The sequence below is a fragment of the Mycteria americana genome, chromosome 6, assembly GCF_035582795.1.
Source record: "Mycteria americana isolate JAX WOST 10 ecotype Jacksonville Zoo and Gardens chromosome 6, USCA_MyAme_1.0, whole genome shotgun sequence".
Classification (NCBI taxonomy): Eukaryota; Metazoa; Chordata; class Aves; order Ciconiiformes; family Ciconiidae; genus Mycteria; species Mycteria americana.
This window is the reverse complement of record NC_134370.1, coordinates 59204856-59227184: the sequence shown is the minus strand read 5'-3', so window position 1 is coordinate 59227184 and position 22329 is coordinate 59204856. Positions and strand designations below refer to the sequence as shown.

At 39.3% G+C, this 22329-nt stretch overlaps 2 protein-coding genes across 2 annotated transcripts; both read right to left on the bottom strand.

The window, feature by feature from the left end:
- Nucleotides 1-9876: 9876 nt before the first annotated feature.
- On the bottom strand, nucleotides 9877-12522 carry COXFA4L3 (cytochrome c oxidase associated subunit FA4L3). The gene is made up of 5 exons (XM_075506100.1): nucleotides 12384-12522; nucleotides 12224-12284; nucleotides 11828-11916; nucleotides 10993-11053; nucleotides 9877-10308 (listed from the first exon to the last, which is right to left on the bottom strand). Exons 2-5 carry the CDS (start codon nucleotides 12263-12265, stop codon nucleotides 10240-10242), a joined length of 261 nt encoding a protein of 86 aa, XP_075362215.1. The 5' UTR covers nucleotides 12266-12284; nucleotides 12384-12522; the 3' UTR covers nucleotides 9877-10239.
- Nucleotides 12523-14057: 1535 nt separating this feature from the next.
- On the bottom strand, nucleotides 14058-21957 carry AFG2B (AAA ATPase AFG2B). Its single transcript, XM_075506099.1, has 8 exons — nucleotides 20643-21957; nucleotides 19386-19571; nucleotides 17856-18014; nucleotides 17146-17355; nucleotides 16474-16701; nucleotides 16229-16363; nucleotides 15416-15541; nucleotides 14058-14733 (listed from the first exon to the last, which is right to left on the bottom strand). The coding sequence occupies exons 1-8, from the start codon at nucleotides 21717-21719 to the stop codon at nucleotides 14581-14583; spliced, it is 2274 nt and encodes a 757-aa protein (XP_075362214.1). The 5' UTR covers nucleotides 21720-21957; the 3' UTR covers nucleotides 14058-14580.
- Nucleotides 21958-22329: the final 372 nt, after the last annotated feature.

Sequence of the window (22329 nt, the reverse complement as noted above, 5' to 3'; positions counted from 1 at the left end):
GAACCTAGCATACAGTTATTCTTGATTTTTTAATAGATTTCATGTGTTCCTTTTTCCAAGCCCACTGTAAGAACAAGTCTGACACAAAACTGTACGGACAAATACTCTCCCCTCTGAACTGTCAACCTTCAAGGCCTTTCCCGAGTTTACCAGAAGATGGTGCACTAGTCCCAGCTTTAATAAAAAGAATAATAATAATAATAAAAAAAGAGTTGTGTACTAACTATTGAGACTTCCTGTATGTCAAAGGAATATATTTTGTCGCAAATTTTTAAAGTGTCTTATTAGTAAGTAAAAAACCAAAAAGCCTTAATTTTTCCTAAGGATAACACAGTGAATTTAACTTTATCATGCATGCAATAAAGGAAAAGCACAAACCTAGCACAGATTTGCTAATCAATTACTGGGAAGGACTTAAGATACTTTTTAAAGGCATATACAGGTAAATATCATGGAATACAACACTCAAATGCCTCCCTCCAGTTCCAAGTACGTAATAAAAAAATTATATGAGTGGAAATTAGTTGTGGCTATGAGTATCTGAAATGCAATTAGAACAAATTATATTCATTAATGTAAACAATATAAGTTATCATGCAAGCTCTTTGTTTCTATGAAAGTAAGTATTGCTTCTTTGGGGTGCTGAACTCATGTTTCCAGGACAACATATACTTACATTTGAAACATCCTTGACTGTCTGCTTTTATATAAAGGATCCTATGACACTTTCAATTAAAAAACATACACTGAGGGAAGCAATTTTGTTTCAAAATAGGCAGATACAATTACAAATGCAGAATATAATTGTGTTTACACTGCTGCAATTGCTAGTATAATGTCTTCTCTCGATCTAGTAGAACAGGCTCCATACAGAGGAAACAGAGATGACAGAAGCTGAAGAACTCAGAACCACAACTTCCTTCCAGTAAAGTCTTCTTTCATTTCTTCAAGCTGTTAAGCAATTCTGTATTTTCTAAGCTTCTGCAGAAGACACACACCTTCAACTGGAAACGGAAATTGCCCAACCAGTTACACACATTGGTTTCTTTCTGCTTAGAGAGCCACTTTAAATATAACCTAGATGGAACAAATTATGATGGTTTTCAGGCAACCTAGCTGCTTGGACTTGCCACGGAGAAAAGGTCAAGTCATATCATAGAAGATTTAAAAAAAAGTAACTATTTGCATATCAAAAGTTAAAGGGCCATGTGCAGTAAGCTGTAAATGAAGATATGCTTTAGGTATGCTCACTTGTGGATAGCTATGCAGGATATCACATGATATTAGATCTATTAACTGTCTTCGTAAAGCAGCAATGAAAGCAGAATATTGCTCTTCCACACTCAGACGTATTACATTTGAAGTTTCTCTGGAGGAAGGATTGAGGGAAGAGGTATTCCCTAATCTTAGCTGTCAGAGCTAGAAAGAAGCAACTCACAGAGCAGGAGTAATAAAATTAGACCCTAATAGGCCCACCAACTGCTATGGGTAAGTAAGGATATTCACACTGCAGGTTTGTTTTTTTTGTTTTTGGTTTTGTTTTTTTTTTAAGAGTTCATACTTTGTTGATGATACAAGGTGTGTTTGTGTACAAAAGAGGAAGGAGGGAAGAAAACAGATAAAGTCAAATCACGTGGGTACTGCAGATAGCAACTGAAAAACATTAGACTCCATTACATTACCACGCAGCCAACTATGGCACATACTAATATTTCTGGACCAAACTGTGGTGGTCACAAATGAAGTCAATACCAATTTTGTTTACAGATTGCAGCATTAGTTGATCTGTTGCGCAGTTCAACTAGGATGTCTGATGACTGGTTTTACAGCAGTTTTGCTCTTAAGCAACGTATGTTTTACCCATCTAGCCCACACCACACACATTCATTAATGATACTGGGTGGGGGAGGTGTGGGGGGAAGATGAGAGTGTTGTCTCCATCTCCCTTCTTTGTTGGGTTGCCATATTTTCTTTTATCTGTTTAATGAAGAAGAAGAAAGTCCAATAGGTAAAGAGGTTCTCTTAGCTTTTGATTTTCGTAACTCTGATTACACACTGCTTCAACAAATGCTCATCTCTAGCTACAGCAATATCTTTGTGCTTAAGGATTCCTTATTGAGGAACGTACGTTACACCTGTGGTACAGCCAAACAGACAACTGTGAGGATTTCTAAAAACAGGTAAGAAGGTCAAACACTTGGTTCTTTACTGAGTGAATCCATCTATGACTTCGGTGGCAATTTTGTTTAGTTAAAGCACTCGCCCACAGAGGGTGTATACCTTTGTCCTTTACACCTATGGAGAAGTGATACACTCAACACACACACCTCAAACAGAAACTTCCGTATATCACCCTGTTTTGCATACTACAAAAGCTTCCTCTTTGAACTAATACACATACTGAAACTTCAGCAGACACGCCTGATTCTTAAATGTTTTTATTTCTCTTGAGAGAGAATTAAAAAAAAAAAAACAACACATACTAGTACATATACACAACCCCTAGAATTTTTGTTATATTAATTCCATGCCTCCCTGAAATCAGTATAAAAACATTCCCATAACTTCAAGCTAATTTTCTTTTACATCTACTTTGTACGACATCGTATTGTAACATTAAAATTATGGCTAAGAGTTTGGCAATGAGGCAATGAACAGAATTGCAAGTCATTATGACTAGGATTTTGCTGTGTATTTCTGCTTTTGGGAGTAAGGTGGATACTGCTGTCTTTAAGCCAAATTCTGTTTTCTAACCATAGCATGTTTCATTCAAAGCACTTCACAAGAGGAAAAATAAACACAGTAAAGACAGCATAATGCTAACATATCATTTAATAACGCTAACAGCATTGGCAGCATAATACCAACAGTCATTTAAAAAATATTCAGACTTTACTGAATTACAAAAGAAGTCATACAGCAGGAGGCAGAAATGCATCATTAAATGAAAGATTCCGAACAGCTTTAATAGAAAAACAGGTTTCCTCTTGTCTTCATGTAGTGAATGAGTGATTTATTACAAGTAGATGACTTTGCTTTTCTTTGGCAAACTGATAAGATTTTCCTGTTACTACCAGGAATTACAACTAATCTGGATTTTTTGCATTTACTTCCTTGTTCATGCAGCAGCAGCATCGTCTGGTAAAGGATGGTGTTTATTAGTTACCTACCTACTGCAAATACATTTATTTCAATTAAAGAAATGACACACAACAGGAAATCAAGAATGAGAAAGTTTTGCTAAAGTTGAAATCTTAAACACATTTGAAAAACTTCTTAAGTGTAAATAAACTTGTGTGGCTTTCTGACCTTTCAGCTCATCTATTTGCATCCACAGCGACCCCCTTTTGCCTCCTATACATCACACAATGTAATACTGTGTTGAAATAAACTACATCTGTTAATGCATCACATTGACCCTACATGAATTTTGCAATTAAAAATCCACATATTCTACAATACTGAAACACAAAGACAAAGAACTCCAGCTTTTCACAAACATTGTTACACTGATTGTTAACAGCACAATCTAGTGGGGTGATAAAGTGGGCATTCCTTGCTTACACCTCACAACAGGCATCAGTCCTTTCTGAAGATGAAATACAGTTCTGTGCCAAAGGCCGATGAAGCACTCGAGCCCATAGTCACTAGCAGTCCACCTCTGGTCTACCAGAACAGATTGGTCTTATGCCAAATATGATACGAAACAGTAAAATGATAGAAAGTGGCTTGAAAACCCAAGAGTTCTAGAAAACAGCTGTAACGATGAAGCAGGACAGCAGGCAGCTCTACCTTCTGATTGCATCGTTTAATGTATGTTCCTTTAGACAATGCTGCCTGGATTGCTACAGAGCTCTGGTCCTCACAGTCTGTTTTTGGTGCTGTATCCTATTGACTTTTCCTCCTGAGTCTGTAGATTCTGTTTGCCACCATCTGGTAACAACAGTGTCTGTGCAGAATTCCCATTCACTTCAGCAGGGAATTCTATTTAAAAATCAATTGCAGTGATAAAGGCCCAAGTTTAAGAGCTATCATCTCCTGCCCCTACTTCAGCAACATTTGGGGTCAGTGAAATCAGCAAGTCTGGCTGAGTGACGGCTAAATGAGTTTGAACTTAAAGAAATTATGTTTTCCAATTTACTCAAGAAGAAAATACAAAAATGAAAGAAAGCTGTTTCACAGCTGTTGCCTGGACTGCCACTATCATGGTCTGCAAGGCTACAGGAATCCCAATGATTCATAGTGCTTAGGATTAAAAACTGCCAGAACACTTTGAGTTTGGAGTTACAGAAGATGAACACATTATTTTGCCATTTTCTTGTAAGGAAGCAACCAGATGAATCAAATTTCAGTAAGAGAACAGCCCTTACTCAAAGCAAGAGATATTTTGATACAACTGGGTAAGGAACAGACAGTCTCCCATAATATTATTAGCCTTTATTTTTCTGCAGTAGCGTAATTAAGAGATAGCTTTCAGTGGAATGGACCCTACCTAACCACATAATGTTAATATGTTAACAAATTTAAAGAAAAACTGCAAGTGTTTTTAGGTGAGTCTACTGAAAGACAATGCATGCTTATGTATATGACCTGAATTTCTATTTCATTTTTTTTCAAATGGAAATACAATCCTTAAGTATTTACTGTTATTTATGCATATACTGAAAATCTACAGACTTTGCTTGAAGAGTTTACAGACTCTGCATCCTTACTGTTATTAGTAAGGCTCCTCTTTTTTTAAAAAATCATCCCTATGGTGCATTTATTACAATACCATCAGCATAAATAAAGCAAAGCAGAACAGGGGAGAGGGAGAAGGAAGACAGACATTACAAGCAGGGCCATTTTTTCTTAATTTCTGGGTTTAAACCACCAGCCTAATTATGTTCTGATCTACTCATTTTACATGTGTTACTTTCTAGAACACAGTGCAGATATACTAATAAATAGTATTAACAGTAGAAATAAATTAGGCCAATAAAATCTTAAGTTCTTCTGATGTGTTTGTTTTGGTGGGCGACACAGACATTTGGCAAGAGGAAAAGATGTGTCAGCAAGGGAGAGAAGGAAGGAGTCTTGGTAGAAAACAGGGAGAAGGGTGAGAGAGACAGAAAGTGAGTAATACCAGAGTCTAGTATAGTCCAGATCAAACGTTTCAAGTTGAAGAGACTGGTTTACTACTGCTTGACAACTGGTAAAACTGGAAGCACATTTATCTCAATTTTAACAGACGGGCACAAGCACTTTTTAAACCCTATAGCAACAAGGTCACAAAGATGACTAGCTTTATTATTGCATCACGAAGTCTAAATTATTTATACAGAACACTTTTTAGGGACCATTGCGCACATGGTGAAATCTTGGCCAAGAGCAGCAGAAACAGTATCATCACCCAGGACAGGTACACACCTGCAAGCCCAGCATCAAGGCACAGCTGTGGCAGGAGGCCCAGCACCACACGCAGCCCGACTCTGTCCCTTGCTGTCACTGGCTCCTATGCAACCCAGCCGGTTCATCGGGAGCCACAAACCATACACCCACAAGCCAGTACACCCGACTGACGATGCCACAGACTACAGACACGCAGCCTGAAGAGCAGAGGCCTGCTGTGAAGGAGGGGGCATGCAGCACCACCGGAACGGGAGAGCCATGGCCACATCCCACAGCACCCGCGTGATGCATTAGGCCAAACCTTAGAAATCTTAAATGAAGGTAAAAACAAAACCAAACCAAAACTTTTGTGTATGCTCCCATTGCTAACAAATGAGGGGGTTTTGTTAAGTTAATTCTCTAGACTGGCAGCATCAGTAAGTACATGACCCATATCCTGGAGTCCAGACAAATTATTTCTGGGACTCTCACGTGCTAACACAGCTCCACCCCAGTTAGAGCTCTGCCATCCCCTAACGCCTGACTTACTACTTTCTTTCAACTCCCTCTTTTGCCACATAGACAAATCCTTTACTTCACACACTGTTGAATACCTAGGCAGCACACCACCACAGAAAGGGAGCACAACTCTAACCACACACCTGGAAATCGGACACTGACACAAAACCCGCAGTAGGAGGTTTGCTTTGCTTGTACCTGTTTTTTTGGCAAGAGAGAAGCCTTCTCCCCGCTGCATCATCAGCGCTGCTGAAGGCTCACAGGCTTTAGGCAGTCCCACATGTGATCTGACAGCAATGCCCGGCGAGGCTCGCCCTCCTCAGCTCCCGGGACGTGAGGGAGCTGCCTCCGCCGAGCTTCTCAGCGGCGGTCCGGGGAAAAATAGAGGCGAGGCGCTAAGAAAAGCCCCCCCCGCCTCCGCGGGCGGCCCGGCGACGGCAAGGCGGGAAGACAGGGCGACCGCCAAGGCAGGGCGGCCGCCTCGGGCTCCCTCACAGCCACGGAACGGTAGCGGGCAACGGGCGCGGACGCCCGAGGGCAGCAGGGCGCGGTGGGTAACGGCTGCGGGGTGGCTTTTCACTCATAATGGCTTAATTTGTCACAGGCCCCGGGCTCTCCGTGTTGTATGAGGGGCCTTTAGAGGGACTGCACACCCCGTGCGAGCCCTGCAGAAGGACACTACATCGCCATTAACAGCTCTGGCCAGAACATAAACGTAACAAGGTTATCTACAAGTAAAAGCTAATTAACCAAAATCCTTTCGTCATCAGGTCAGGGTATGGCACAAATAGGGTTGGTACAGCCTCCATGAAGTGCGCTGTAAAGGTGCGTGATCTTTGATCAGGGTGAGGCACCACAGGAGAACGGCTCTTTGGACTGGGCGTCTGCTCACTCTTTGGACTTCCTTTGAAGCGTGCAATTAGCAGCGATGGCCATTTCATGACAGGAGATAGCTTTCAGCAAACAATCTGCCCGCTCTCTATTCACATCAGTACCTGCAGATCAATAGTTACTTAGTCCAACTGCAGTGCCCCGACTCCACTTCCTGGCTAACGCTTTTTTACATTTCAGTTACACTTTTAGGTGATCTCGTTATCTTGTGTGCTCCCCGTATGGCAGGGATATGCAGTACAGCGAAGACTTTGGACAGCGAATTAAAACTGCCGAGCAGTGTGACCATATTTGTTTAATCTGAAAGCTTTTTTGGGAAATGTCCAACACCAAATAGTGGCCAGATCCAGCAAATCATTCCCATTACTCTTGTTTGTTTTCTACAGCTAGTCCTAGTGACAATAATCCTCTGCACGGAGTGAGACAGATGACAACTGCAGGTGAACAATTTCCTTTAATAATTGCATCAGGCCCCTCTGTAAGCTACTATTTTCTACAGAAACCACACGCGCCAATGAAGTAACTAGATAGTATAGCACTATACTAATAGCATCTTGCGGTAGAGAAATGCAGGGGTAAGGGACATCAGACAGAGAAATGCTAACACAGGAGCTATCAAATGCAAAGAAAGCCAAATGAAAAACTCAACACAGTTCCTGGACAACCGCAAATCTTGTACTGTTATGGTTAAGGCCTTTAAGTACTATTGTAATAACAAAAATTAGTAATTAATTAATAATTGCATGTATACTGCAGAAAGCAACCTTCTATTCTTCCAGAAAACTATTTACAAATAGACTACTTATCAGCCACCTGCAGTCAGAAAAGCATGACTGTAGATTCTAATGATGCATTTCTAATGGTGATTAGAACCATTAAAAAACATTTCTAATGGTTTCTAATCTATATTGGAAAATCTAACAAATGAACATTTTAATTAAACTTTGTAATTAATGTGAAAGTTGGAAGTGATATAGTTCCATGGAAAAGTACTAGACAGGGTGAACAAAGATAGTAATTGTTTAAAAAAACTAAACCAAAACCAAGAACAGAATGGAGTAGGAGACAAAATGGAGAGAACAGAATGGAGAGAAGGAAAAAAAATTGTTAAATTATTTCAACGGTCTCTAAATTGTCCATGGAATAAAAAGTCATGGGTTTGCATAACATAGGGCATAGAAGTCTTACTGTTCTCATAAAAGTCAGCTCATAAAATTTAGCCAATTAAATCCTTACCATCTTAACTCTGATATTTGTAGAACAAGGAAATAATTTTTATGCTGCTTTATAGATTTATGTTGAGTAGTTGTCGGGGAGATACAGTAGTTGCTCTTGGTGTGCTCTACTTACAAGAAAAAAAACCTCATCTGTGCAGGAAACAGACTATTTTTAGGGACAGTCTGAGAACACACAAAATTGTCCCAAGAACTTTAACAATACTCAATGTTTTTGAAGTGGAGAAAAGTATTTTGATTTCTCACATTATGTGAAAACCCTTCCCACAAGTCTATGAAAAAAAAAAAAGAGCAGCTAACAAAGCAGAACATTCTATTACCTTTGCTATTATGTTTCAGCACAGGATGAGAGAAGAAACAACCTGTGACTGATAGCAGTCACACTGCTTAATGCACTACTGGAAGACACCACTGAAAAGTAGTTAAGTACAAAAATTACATAAAAATGACTTACACTTATTTCCCTAATGTTGACAGATACTTAGGTCATAGTATTTACAGACCATACAAGTGATTTACTGCAGAACAAACTCATTTATGCATCAACTCAGAGCACACCACTTTGTTATCTTTGATACAGTCCAGTAAAAATATGGAAATACAGAATAACTTACAGAACATATTTTAAAATAGATCTCTATTAAAATACTTAAAACTTGTATTCCTCAGAGCACTGGATTTTTGTGGTTATATGCTATCGAATCATCTTGTAATGCCATTCCTTAAAATGAAAGCTAAGAATGTATTCTGAAATCTCATAGCTCCTCTCACTCTTACACATAAATGCTGCTGAGTCATTCTTACTTGATAAATATTTATGCTGCATCTGCACACAAGTATGAGATAAAATAACATTTTAATTTTTTTTTTCCTCAGCATCAATAAATCTGAAGAAAACATAAAGCTTCTGAAGCCAAGCTACCTTTAAACTCAGGAGACAGCTTTACTAACTTAAGTTTTGTTTTTGCTGCAGCAGAGTGACCTAAAGCACTTCACTATTACTTATGGGGACTTTCCAGTTAGCAGTTGTTTCACTTTTGCTTTCTTCCTCACAGAAAGCAATATGCATTCTGAACATCCATTGTAGAAGAAACTGTAATATATTGTAAAACTGCTTGGAAGGGGACACATACAGAAAATATCCACAAAAGACTGTTCTACCATTGGATACATATATCGCCTCATTAATTTACTGGGGGTCTGCCCATTACATTCTTTGCCTGGCCAACTCACAAGAAAACACACAGATGCTTAAAAAGGAACTGTCTCTTCACAGAGTAATTCCTAATTTTAATCTGTTATTTTCTCTTTGTTAAAGCAGATATCCCTAATAGCATGTATCTAGAAATGTTTAAAAATATTGTTAACTGCGCAGTACATTTAAGCTTGCACATGAACTACCTTGCCCCAAAAGAAGAAATTAACATTATGCAATTAGTTTTAGATAATGTAAGTTTCCTAATTCTAGTAACTTTTTCTAAATTTAAACACAAACAATATTTAAATACAACAGAAATTATCTCATTTCCAATTTCCTTAATTCTTATGTTCTAATCCTGCAGTCTCAAATATACCCTTAAATAACCTATTGGAGTCCTCAGTGGGTTAAGGTTAGCATATGTGTTTTAGTATTAGCAGCAGAATGTTAGTTTTGACTTAAATTGTCATCACATCTAACGTAGAAAATGAATGCAAGTATATTTTATGACCACATATGTTGCCATACAAAGACATCCTCTGGCTATGATGACTATTTGGTCTGTGCAGAGCATTGAAATACTGTATAGAGAGGGAGCAGACAAGGAATCACAATTCAGAAGGGCTTTTGGGTAATCTCCATTTATGGAATGTACATGGAACGTTGTAAAAATTTTAAATGTTTTATTAAAAATATGTAAAATTACAAAATTAATGTATTTTGAGAAAAACAAAATTCTACAAAAAGTGTGAAGGCTTTTTCCATCTATAACTACCATCTGAATATTCAACATTTGACATCAAATGCCTACTGAAAATGAGTATTTGAGACAGATTTTTGGACTGTGTGGATGTTGTATGCCAACTTCTAAGGCAACATGAAACTCCTCATCCAGAGTCCAAAAAATGTAGGGAGACCCTAAAAATGTAGCAGAAGCATTTCCGCACACTGATTTCAGTAGTCAAGTTTGTGCAGAAGTGATTCCACTAGATTCATAGGGTACCTTTTTGAGGCAACAGAAACTTGTCACTTCGTAAGCTTTCTGACATTTTCCAGCTCTTCTATAGGTTTCCATTTCTGATGGATTGTTAATAGCTGGAAGAAATTAAAAGGAAAATATGAAAGAAATTAGCAAAGTCCCAGTGAGCGTTTACTCCACTCCCACCCCTCCCCATATCATACATCAACTTATCAGTGAAGGATTCCTAGTAGCTTTACATTTTCCTTTCAGAAGTAAGCAAAAATAGCAAGTGATGACATATTTAATAATTTGTTGAACAAAATCACGTGGATATTAAATAAGTAATAATGCCAAATAATTTTATTTTTCCTTATCCTAGATGCTCTACTAAACTAAGATTTTTTTCCTTCAGGCTGCAGTACTCAAAAACATTCTTAGTCAATTTTGTAATTCAGGAACAAGGAAAGGATAAACAGCATTTCCTCTATACTCCAAATTTCCACTGTTATCAATGGAATTGAGTAAATGGATGGGGGTGGGGGAGGGGGGAGACGACGGACACCAACCAGAAGTACGCTATAAATTCAGGATCAGACCTAGAATGTAATAGCCAAATCCCTATCATTAAGTAACACAGGGAAGATACTTTACATAAAGTAATGGAATAAGCAGTTAGTTCCACTTTTAAATAGATGTATGTCAGCTTTACATTTGTTTCCTCATTAATATTTTGCTAGCCCTTACACGTTTAAATGAAGTTATTCATTGTGTTGGAAATATATGCTATGTGTACCGACTATATTATTTGTACAAATTACCTTCTGAGGCTTGGTAGGATCGACAGTTTCCCATGGTTCTGGATTGCCACTCTTGTTAATGCTTTAAGAGAAGATAAAGCAAAACCGGTACTATGTTTTAGGGTGTGATCTTGCACACATTTTTCTTATATGAGCAGTCTATCATCAGTAGAACTATTCATGTAAGTAGTTCCCTGAAACACAAGTTTACAGGTTTGGGCATTTCTGTTTTAAATTCTGGGTAGGAATCAATGATGGCTTGCTTTATTTGCAGCTTCCAAAGCACCAAACAAGCCAACATCGTTCAAGTATAATGTGTTATTGTAAGGGATGCAAGCTGAAAAATCAAAAGTGAATAAAGACACAGAGAAAAAGCTGTCAGGATTCTTACCCTGATAGCTAAAATGTCTATTCCAATCACTTTAAAGTAAATATAAAAATTCCCCAAACCTTAAAGAGTATAGGACTTAGCTCCAATTATTAGCCAACCCATTAAAATATTAACTTACTGTAAGTTCATATTATCAAATGCTGTTCTTTATATACAAGTCAATAGCCTAGCTGCAACATATCTGCATGTCATCTACCTATCTGATTATTTGAAATTCTTTGTAAGAACATTTAAAAATATTACACCTAAAGCAAAGAAAAAATAGTTATTAAATCAAAAGTTAGGAAATGTGGACTATGCTCCAAATTAATTTCTTCAGTATTTATAATCTGCAGATATCTTAGTCATTACTAGTGGTCTGGAACATCCACATAGATTCTTTTTTTTTGGTCCAAAACATGATGGTCAAATACCTCTGTTGAACAAAGGTTAGGGTAAACTCCAAGCAGTAAGTATTTTGCTTACATCACATCGGATTTGCTGAACAGGGAATAAGCAGAAAAAGAGAGCGCCCCAACTGCTGCAAAGGACACTACTCCAACCAGGGGAATGAGCTGAAAGACATAAAATAGAGAAAAGAGTTTAAGAACTAGTGTCCTGGCTACCGAACCATGAATAGGGGAGTGAGAGTTACAAGGAATTAAGATGCAATTACCTGCTCAGGTATATTACCTCTATAGTACTATTCATACCACCTCACTTTCAATGCATGAATTTTAACTCACAGGCATCCCTTGCTATCACGATTTCCTCCATAAGGTGCTCGTTATTAAATGGCAAGCCCTGCGCACCTGCTTGAGCCAGCCGACATCCCCTCGCTGAAGGGGTTTATTGCAGAACCAACGTCTCTAGCAAACTTACTTCTTTTTTTGCTTTCAGTATCTGGAAGAAGCTCGTGTTCATCCTCGCTGCGGCTGCGGACCTGGAACAAACGGTTCCCTGTTACTGCACCCCGGGCCGGGACCTCCCCGCAGGCTACGAGAGCTCGGTCCCGGGAGAGAGGGCACGACGCCTCCGTTACCTGGCAGAGCAGAGAAGGACCGGCAGCGCTGCCGAAGGACGCCAGCGCCGGGACAGCGTGCCCTCCGCGTTATATACGCCCAGCAACGCCCGTGAACCTTGGCTGTGCCCCAAGTCACGTAGGCGGGACGGCCGCCCGCCGCGCAGCGCCCCTCAGCCCGCGCCCCGCCGGCAGGGCAGGCAGGCAGAGGCAGGGAGGGCGCCCCCCGGCGGCCGGCGCGGGGAGCCGCCCGCGGGCGAGCAGCGCCGCCCTCCGGCCCGCGGCGGGCAGGCGCAGAGGAGCGCGGGTCTCAAAACGGAGCTGGCCGAGGCAGCGGGGATGCGGCGTGTGCTCTTCCCGCCTTCTTTCCGCAACTGCTTCTCTCTCGGTTACTGCATTTCTCAAACCTTGCTTCTCCATTTCTCCTTTGCCTTCTTGTTTGTCCCCTTCTCCAGCCAGTTGCCTAAAGAACAGCGTGTCTAGGCAAATGCACAGGCAAGGCCTTGGCCTGCCTCTCTTCAGAGCTCGGCAAAGTGTGTATAGCGACAAACAGGAGCCCAATTTCACTCTGTCCCCTTTTGCTGCAACAAAAGCCTAACTCGGCCCAGGTTCCCACCACTCTACTGTGTTACGCAGCTCCTATCGCTTCCCTTGTCTGAGAAAAACTCTTACCAGGGGCAGGCTGGAGGTGCATGGTGCCAGCACACTCCTCCTGTAAATCTGTTTCTTCCTTTCCCTCTTCCCCACTGGAAAGCAGTAAGAGAAAGGAGAGGTTGCCTTTGCTGATGCTCTGCTGGCTCTCTGTAGCAAGGAGAGGACACGACAGGGCACAATTAGCTCTGTTGGTCCTTCTAGGGAGCGAGTGTAGAAGTTAAGCAGCAGCATCTTTGAAACGAAAGAGCTGACAGCATTTTGCTGTCCTAACAACTTTCAGGTCTGGCAATTCTAAAGCAGCACTCTCAAACACTGGGAAGCAAAACAGAGAGTTACCTGGAAGGTTTTCATACTTCATCTCCAGCCCTGCTGCTGAGAAACCTTTGGGTGTTTGGGAAATTCAGTAGCACTGGCCTACTCGTTGCCAGCAATAAAGCAGCAGGATGGTCCTTCCTTAGGAAATAGTGATCAAAGCCACCAAGCTGTAGGACAGTCGTTTATATCTGAACCCTCTCCTAAGTTACAACAGCTTCTACTACTCCCCTTTGCCCTCCGCAGTCACTAACTGCCTTGGAACTTCCTTTTGTGATCCATCTCACTGTAAACTGCACCACAGTGCAGTCCCTAGTGTCCCTGTTATGAGAAAAAAATATTTGTTAATGGGTTTATAACTTAAGAACCTCAGCTGAAATAAGAAACTATCTTTGACAGTGGAGTATTTTGTTCACAAGCATTTTCGTGGGGAAAAGGAAAAAATAATTAAAAACTTGTTACCCTGGTAAGTTAAAATGCACGCTTGCATACATGTAATAACAATTTCCTTTGATATATCTGTGTATTTTAGAAGATGACTTACAAAAATATATTGACAAAGAATGGTTGGGTGGAGAAAAGAATTCTGCAGAAACTGTTATAAAGCAAACTCCCTTCTCTAAAGAAGAAATTGTTATAGTTTGAATTGATTACAGACTTACTTAGTATCTGCTTACTCAATCCAAATGTTTGTACAGTAAGCAATGATCTAAAATTATTCCAAAAAACCCAGACTCTTACAACAAGGTATTAAGCACTGACAACCTTTTCACTGCCATGTATTTTGGAATCTGCTTGTAAGAAAGCAAGCCTGTCAATACGCACATATAAAACACCTTACATTTTATATAGTATGGGACTTACTTCCTCCTATTTAACATTCTGAAAGCTTTTATATTTTTTCAATATTCACTGTCCTTTGGAGACTTCCCAACACATTTTAAATTAAATACTCTTATTATGCCAGTGTTTGTACTGAAAACTAGGAAATCTACAGTAACACTAAGCTGTTCCACAGTGGTTTATCTAAGTATCTCAATTACTCGTTTCATCAGATGGAAACCTAGCTAAAGCAAACAAGATTTTAATTTATTCTTCATTACTGAGATCACAGATTTTTCACAAGTGAAATTTTACTGTATTTCATACAAAGTACAGTAAGTACAGTATTAAAAAGCAGGAGAGATATAAGCCATTGCAAAGTCTTTGTAATATATTTAAAAATACCTATGCCACATCACTCCTTTTTGATTCAAGAGGCTAATTCTTGATTATAAAATTTTTCATAAAATTCCAAGTCTTTTATGTTTAAGGATGGTTTTACAGTCCCCAGTGATTTTACAAAATGCTCGTGTTTTACGGCAGTTGCTTCAAGTCCATTCTCTTGCAATGCCAACAAAGCAGCCTTTAAAAGAAAAAGAAAAACAGAAAAAACTTGAAGTGCTTATCATGTTCTAAGTTGCAAATAAGTTATTCTAAGTATTCTAAAATATTTTACATTAAATCAAATTTAGGTAAAGCATCTGAAAACAGCATTGTATTATTTATGGTTATTTAACAATAGATAAACATCAGATAAGATTACTATAACTTTTTAATTAACTTTTTTGTCTGGGTTAAACAATATATCCTTGATTACTTATATTTTTGGATTTTCTTCCTAGTCTTTTCTCTTTTATATAACTTATCTCAAATACTTACGGACTTATCTTAGTTTTCTTCTCTCTAGCCTTGACAGTACACCCTAATTTCAGCTAAAAATGCTGCAGTTGCTTGCAGTACACAGAATACAATTCACCTAGATGTGAACTTGGATTAGAACGGGCCATGTGAAACAAAAGGTAGTACAGTTCCTTAACTTCTAGTAAATTATCACAGAAAGCCTTTATTCTTATTTGGCTTTTTTATTTAAAGAATTATCCCTTGTTCAGTTTTTCTGTTTTACTCATTGTCTCTGTATTTTCATTGCAAACTGCGAAAGAATCCGTACTACAGATGGCTTGGTAACATCTAGGAGTTAGCTCTCTTTTTCATTGAAGGGTTTCATTTACAGTTTATTTCACAGATTAACCATGAATATTTCTTACCTCCTTGCACAGATTTTCAATATCTGCTCCAGAGAAGAGGTCTGTTAGGACTGCCACATCTTGTAATGACACATCAGTATCTAACGGAATTTTTTCTGTGCAGATTTTCAAAATGGAAAGCCTTCCCTGTAAGTTGGTACATATCATATAAGAAAACAAAACCAAACAAACCAATAATTAATCCCTCTCCAAAGCAGTACAACATCTGAAATTAGAGCTAAGGAAAATCCAGAAGAGTACCAAAACCAAAACTACATGTTTTTCACGGAACAGTGAATAAAATGCTATTAATGGAGATAACCATAACCATAAGAGTAAGTATTAGCTCATATATTGAAGTCTGTTACTCACAGTTATTCATTACTTCATGAAAACACAATATTTTTGACTGAAGAGTCCATATATGGCCTGCTTTGGGTCAACTCTTTTTTTTGGGAAGCTCAGGACAAGTAGCTACACTACCCTTGAGAACAGGGCACAAGAATGATTTGAAGCAAGGACAGTCAACTTGTTACGGTACTTCCTAAACTGCAGCTTGATTTTGTAAATACAGAATTATTCCAGATTTTGTCTATTTTCTATATGCAGTAGTATAACTACATAGACCAGTTAAAATGTTACTGGTGTTTGAATTACAAATATAATTATTGCTTTTTAAACTTTTTCATTGTACCTTGAGTTTGGCGACTAATCTTCAGTGAATCATCCATTAATTATAATATATATTGTAGTAATATGCCCCCTTATAAATAAAGTATGCTGGCAATTAATATCTCTGCATTTAAAGCCACGTATAGATTTGTAATACATCACCTTCAGATCTGGAGGTGGAATATAGATCACCTTGTCTAGCCTTCCAGGACGCAATAAGGCATCATCCAACATATCTGGTCTATTTGTTGCAGCAACCACCATGAAATCTTTGTTCAAAGTTTCCTGAAATTCTAGCTGAGTAAGAGATGATATAAACAAATTAGTGCAACATGGTTAAGACATATTTTTGGAGTAACTGGACAGCATTTATCATTCTTCCTATATAGAAAAGGGAACATAAATACCTTTCTTTCCTCATCACTTTGTTCTTGACATTGACCCTCAAACTGTAGTTTGCTTCCTCTTCTTTCTGTGACTTTCAGCCCAATACCATCCAACTCATTGAGAAGAACAGAAAGAACCCGCTCTGAGACACCATGGCCAGTTTTGCAGTGTGACCGAGATCCCAAGATAGAATCAATCTCATCTAGGAATATTATTGCTGGAGTATTTGCTCTTGCTTGGCGAAAAACCTTTTTTTGTTTTGATTAATAAAGTAAAATAATAATACATACATGCTATCAGGTAAGGTGAAAATATCTATTTACTCTGTATTTTACTCTGTATTACTCTGTAAATACTCTGTATTTTACTTACTTAACTTTAAAGATACATTCATAAAGATTCACGAGAGCCATTCTGGCTTACGTTTACCATAGGCAAATTCTGCTTCTTATTTAAATTCTTAAGTGAACTGAAACCAAAAGGGTAGCAATACTTTCACAGTTTAAAACTAGTATCATTTTAGGGCTAGATTCTCGGTTTATATAAATGTGAATCTGTAAGCCATTTCTATTTCATAATCAGAGGAGAGCTTTAACCATCATCTTTTCAATAACAAAATTTAGGCCTAACTAATACTTTACAAAAATCAAGCAAAAGTGAACTATAGACCTTATACAAATTAAAAACTGTACCTGAGACAAAATCTTCTCTGAATCGCCAACATAAGGTGAGAAAAGGTCAGCACCACTTACAGAGAGAAAGGAACAGTGACAACTTGTGGCCACAGCCTTCACCAGTGTGGTTTTGGCACACCCTGATGGCCCATAGAGAAGAATACCCTTTGGATGAGACAGACCCATCCTAGCAAATGCCTGAGGAAATTTCATAGGCCACTCAATACTCTGTCAATACATAAAAAAGGGATGACATTCTTAGTAACGAAACTAGAGTTCATAGGCAACCAATAAAATTGCTGAGCACATTATTTCCTCTCCTTGGTACAAACATTAATTTGAAATCAGAGAATACTCATTTGGTCTTCCTTCATATAACACCCCCTTCTTAAAGTTTCCTCTGAGTCTCAAACAGAACAAAAGGCAACCCTTGAGAGATGATATGCAAGAGCCATCTCTGGCTACAAATTCAGGAATGGACAAATAATCTGGCTGCAAATTGAGTGTTTTTCAGCTACTGGAAAACATGCTATTCTTCCCATGATATTACATTTGGTGGTGGTATCTTGTTTATAATGATAAATTAATAACTTAATATAGCATAAAAAATGTTTAAAATACAATTTATAATCAGGTAATTTGCAAGAGAATTCATTTCTATAATGTAGCATACAAAATACCTCAGAGGACATGTTTAGCTGTATATCTAAATGTATTTTATATGTTACCTGTTTTAACTTTAATTTCACATCTTCAAGACCACCGATTTGCTCCCAAGTGACAGGTTTACACTCTGTTAGTCCAATCGCACTTCGAAAAGAGGATGGTTGAATTCTTTTAAAAGTTTCTTGGAAATCTGCCATGTTAATTACTGTTTCAGCTGAATCCTGGAAATATAAAGCATATAAAGCATATTAACAATATTTTTACGTAATAACTTATAATGCTGCATTAGTATGCAAAAACATTTCACAAAAGGCCAAGTGCAACTAATAAAGAAGCAAATTCCTGCCCTAACAAGCTTCAGCACTGCAGACACAAAGATGTAACACAAAGTAGAATTTCATCTCTTTAGTGGCAAGGTTTTATACAGGAAAAAACAATTTTAACAGAAATTCATGTTTTAGAGGATACTATTGTTTTTCCCTAAATTATAGCTCCATTACAGAGTGATCTGCTAAATCAAATGGTTGCTAGTTTCAGGGTTACTACACACCAGTTCCTAGATTCTCTTGAATACAAATAAAAATGTTCTAACATCCATTTTCACCACATCCTGGAGAAAGTAAGGTACTTTATCTCAAATAGGCTAGAAAATACCATTATTAAACTACAGATGCAGTAACAGAACTAAGATGTATTTTACAAAGGAGCTTGCAGTTCTCAAGGCAAATAGGCCATCTACTTATTCATTATTTTCATTTGTCCATCTATTTCTTTCTGGGATACCAAGCTCAAACTATTTTATTATTTTCAATATTTGTAAGGTATCTGCAGGAGATGGAAGTTGTAGAAATACGGTGTTCTCTTCCTTCTACCCCCCAAGTGAATCTGCAAGATTTGCAGAGTCAGAGCATCTATGGAGAATAGCAGGTTCTCTGTAGACACTCGGACTCTGGAAATGTTGCAGATCTGGCTTTAAACTTCTGCTCAGCCGTTCCAGATGAAAAACCACAGCAAACATATACCTCACAATTCTTGTGAAAGTCAGAATAGACAGAAAGAATATTAAGAAACAGCAATTCTCTAATTCTGTATCTATAATATCGAAGAAGTTAAATTTCTGCACACTGGGCAGTTTTATACCTTGTGTCTATAACAATGTTATATCCAGCCATACAACCCAAATGATAATAGTTATTATCACTAGCAATTATATATTTATGTGTCAACCTAAACTTTAATTTGAAGTTATTATTAAGAAGTAGAATTCTAAATCGCTGAGAGCTTCAAAAGAGAGCTTTGGTGGACATTATAGTTTAGTTTGCCAAAAAGACTAAAAACCTCTGCTTTGCACAATCCTAAAAAGATAAGATTTTGGCAAAGCTTTTCATCCAGAAAGGAGAAAATAGTCTTTTCAGGTGAGAACTGAAAGGACTAGTGAAATGGCATATTTACATTTATAACACACTTGGTGGTTTTCAGTATTTTAATTTGTGAGTTCTTCAACTTGTTCAGCTTTTCAGGTAAAGCCGAGTATTAATTAAGGCTGGTACATATTATTAATGACATTCTTTTTGACTAATTTGCAACCATACCAAAGAGCTGTGGAACACAGCCTGCATAGCAGCTTCTCTGCAGAGTGCTGTAAGGTCAGCTCCAACATACCCAGTTGTCATTTCTGCCAGTTTAACCAAATCAACGTCTGTAGAAATCGGCATACTAGATGTAAGCAACTGCAGGATAGATCTTCTCTGTGTAAGTGTTGGTGTCCCAATAATCACCTAAACCAAATATAATAAACAAAAATTTTAAGTAGATATTTTGCTATATTCCTCTTATTTTATAGACCTAGGCAAGCAAGGTTTTCTCTGCTTTATACTGCTTACCGAATATGTACACATACTTATACTGCAACTAAAGAATTTTACAATAAACTTATTAGCAGCACTGTACAAATGACAAATACTTAACATACCCTTCATTTACACTTAGTTTCCAAGTGAACAGTGTTTGCATAAACAGTTGTTCATAAGACACTGTCAGCTAGTCTCCATCAAATCCTATTTTAAGGTAATTTCAACACTGGAATAATAATCTCCTTGCATCACAAGGGCTGAATTAGATTAATCCAAAAGAAAAAAATCAATTAGATAAACATTCATACATTATTAAAAAGCTGGTAAAATACTGCCATAAAAAACATCTCAATAATCTATAAATCCTGGAAAATAAGGAATATTATAATTGTGAAAGCATTAAAGAACTTGACCAAACTGGATGACCCAGGAGTGCATTTAGCCAGCAAAATAAACAATACAAGCAAAAGCATTGTGCATTGCGTAACTGCATGTGTTCTTTCTTCTTTTGACCATTAGGTTAGCAGAAGTTTTCAAGAGTAGACCTAGCCTCTGTTATTGAAATCTGAATAGAATTTTTGACACAGCAGGTTGCTAGTTCTCTGTCACAATAAACTTTTAAGGTCAGGTGCACAACTCTTCAATCTGGGATTTAAATGAGAAAAATCTAAGTCTGTAATGCTAAGCATCTGTAAGCAAAAGAAAACCTTCAAGAACAGGTCCCTGTCTTTATGATAAAGAAGCATAAAGACTCCTCTTTTCCATTTTCAAGTATTTGGAGCTCTCAGTTTCCTGAGTAAAATGTGCTCCCTACCTTACCCAAGCTGCAGCAATCTAAAGAAAGAAACAAGACACATGTCTCAAGCCTGTAGAATCCCAGTATTAAATGTGACTAGTAGACATTAAAAAAAAGAAAATTACTTTATTAATTGCCACCTGCTCCACCTCAAACAGGAAAGAAAAAAAGAGAGTATAAGAGTAACAGGGTCTGCTTACCTCTCTGTCAAATCTGCCAGGTCTTCTCAGTGCGGGGTCTAAGGCATCAGGCCTGTTCGTTGCTGCCATAATGACCATCTTACCCTCACTACCTACACCATCCAGTAGTGTTAGCAACTGAGCAACAATACGATCTTCAGGAGCATTGTTTGAACTTCCTCGCTTTGGGCATAAAGAGTCAACTTCATCAATAAAGAGAATGGTTGGGCCTTCATATGACATTTCTCTGCCCTTTTCAAAGACTTTTCGCAAATTCTCTTCACTTTCTCCTGGCCTTGAACCATAGAGGGCTGGACCACTGATGCAAAACAGATACGCACCCACTTCTTTTGCTACTGCCTTTACCATAAGAGTTTTCCCTACACCTGGGGGGCCTATTAATAGCACTCCATTAGGGACAGAAAGCCCTAGCTTCTTAAAAGTTTTTGGGAAGCGGAAAGGCAGATCAATCATTTCTTTCAAAGACTTTCCAACATCATCTAGTCCTGCAATTGAAGTTTTTGCAGTGTCTTCTGATAAATGTCTGTACCATTCCAAAGTGACCACCTCCTTAATTTTTATGCTTGTTTGGGGGGTTATCAGTCCAGCTTCATCCATCAAAGGGTCTACAGACAGTATTTCAATATACACCATGGGATTTTCGAGACTTGGGGCAACACTAACAACATAATGAAGTGAAACATAAACATTTCTTAGCAGTTCTCTGATTGTCTCCTGCAACACTGCTCTGGGAGTTGACTTTTTCAGTGCAGAGCTCTTAAGGACCACTTTCACAGTCGCCTTTTTTAACTGGCAATACGCCAGAAGCTTCAGCTGGCCGACGTTCAGCGTGAGGCCCTTTAGGTCCCTTGCAGTTACACCTGCGGTTCTGCAGGTCAGATCAACCTGCAGGTACCCGTCCGCCAAATCGTGCCTGGGCCACGCCGTGCACAAACAGCAGCCGGTAGGCAGAGAGATCCTCAGCGGGGCGCCGATCCTGGCTCCCAGGAAGGAGAGGGTGGCAGGTCCTATCCGGCACCTCTGAGTGCCTTCATCTCCCGGGTCCAAGAGAAGCAGCTTTAAGGCTGATGCCTCCATCGCGGACTTGCGCGGCGTTCCCTCCACGAGAGAAGGCAACAACCCCCCTCCTCTGCGCGGCCCCGGCCAGCTCCTTACTCACCCCGCCTCGCCCTCCCGCGGGCCTCACGCTCTGCCAGCGCCGGGCCTGCCGGGCCTACCGCAGCCGCCCACCTCTCGCACCCCCGCGGCCAACCGGCCGGGCCGGAGCGGCTCCCGCGCAACGGCCGCGCCGCGCTGACAGGCAGCTGCGGAACCGCCCCCCCGCGCATGCGCCACAGCGGAGCACGCGCACTGAGAGGGCACGCACTCGGCGCGGCGGGATACCATGTTTCCTCAGCTGCCGCTGGGGGCGTTCGTTTTTGAAGGGCTGCCAAACCGCTGTCTGTGAGGTGAACGCTGTCTCCTAGAGACGGGCTGCCCGGCTGCGAGCCCTCTCTCGGCTGCTTGTACCCTCTTCCCACAGACGAAATAAATTGACCCCACTCGTCGTTGCCACTCGGCTTGTTCTCCACAGAGCTGGTCTTGGCGGGGACTGGCTCGCCTCCCTCATTTCCTCTCTCTCATTTCGTCTCCTCAGCGCTTCCCGCTTGTCGGGTTGGCGCTTCTTAAACATGCTTCCAAAAGTTGG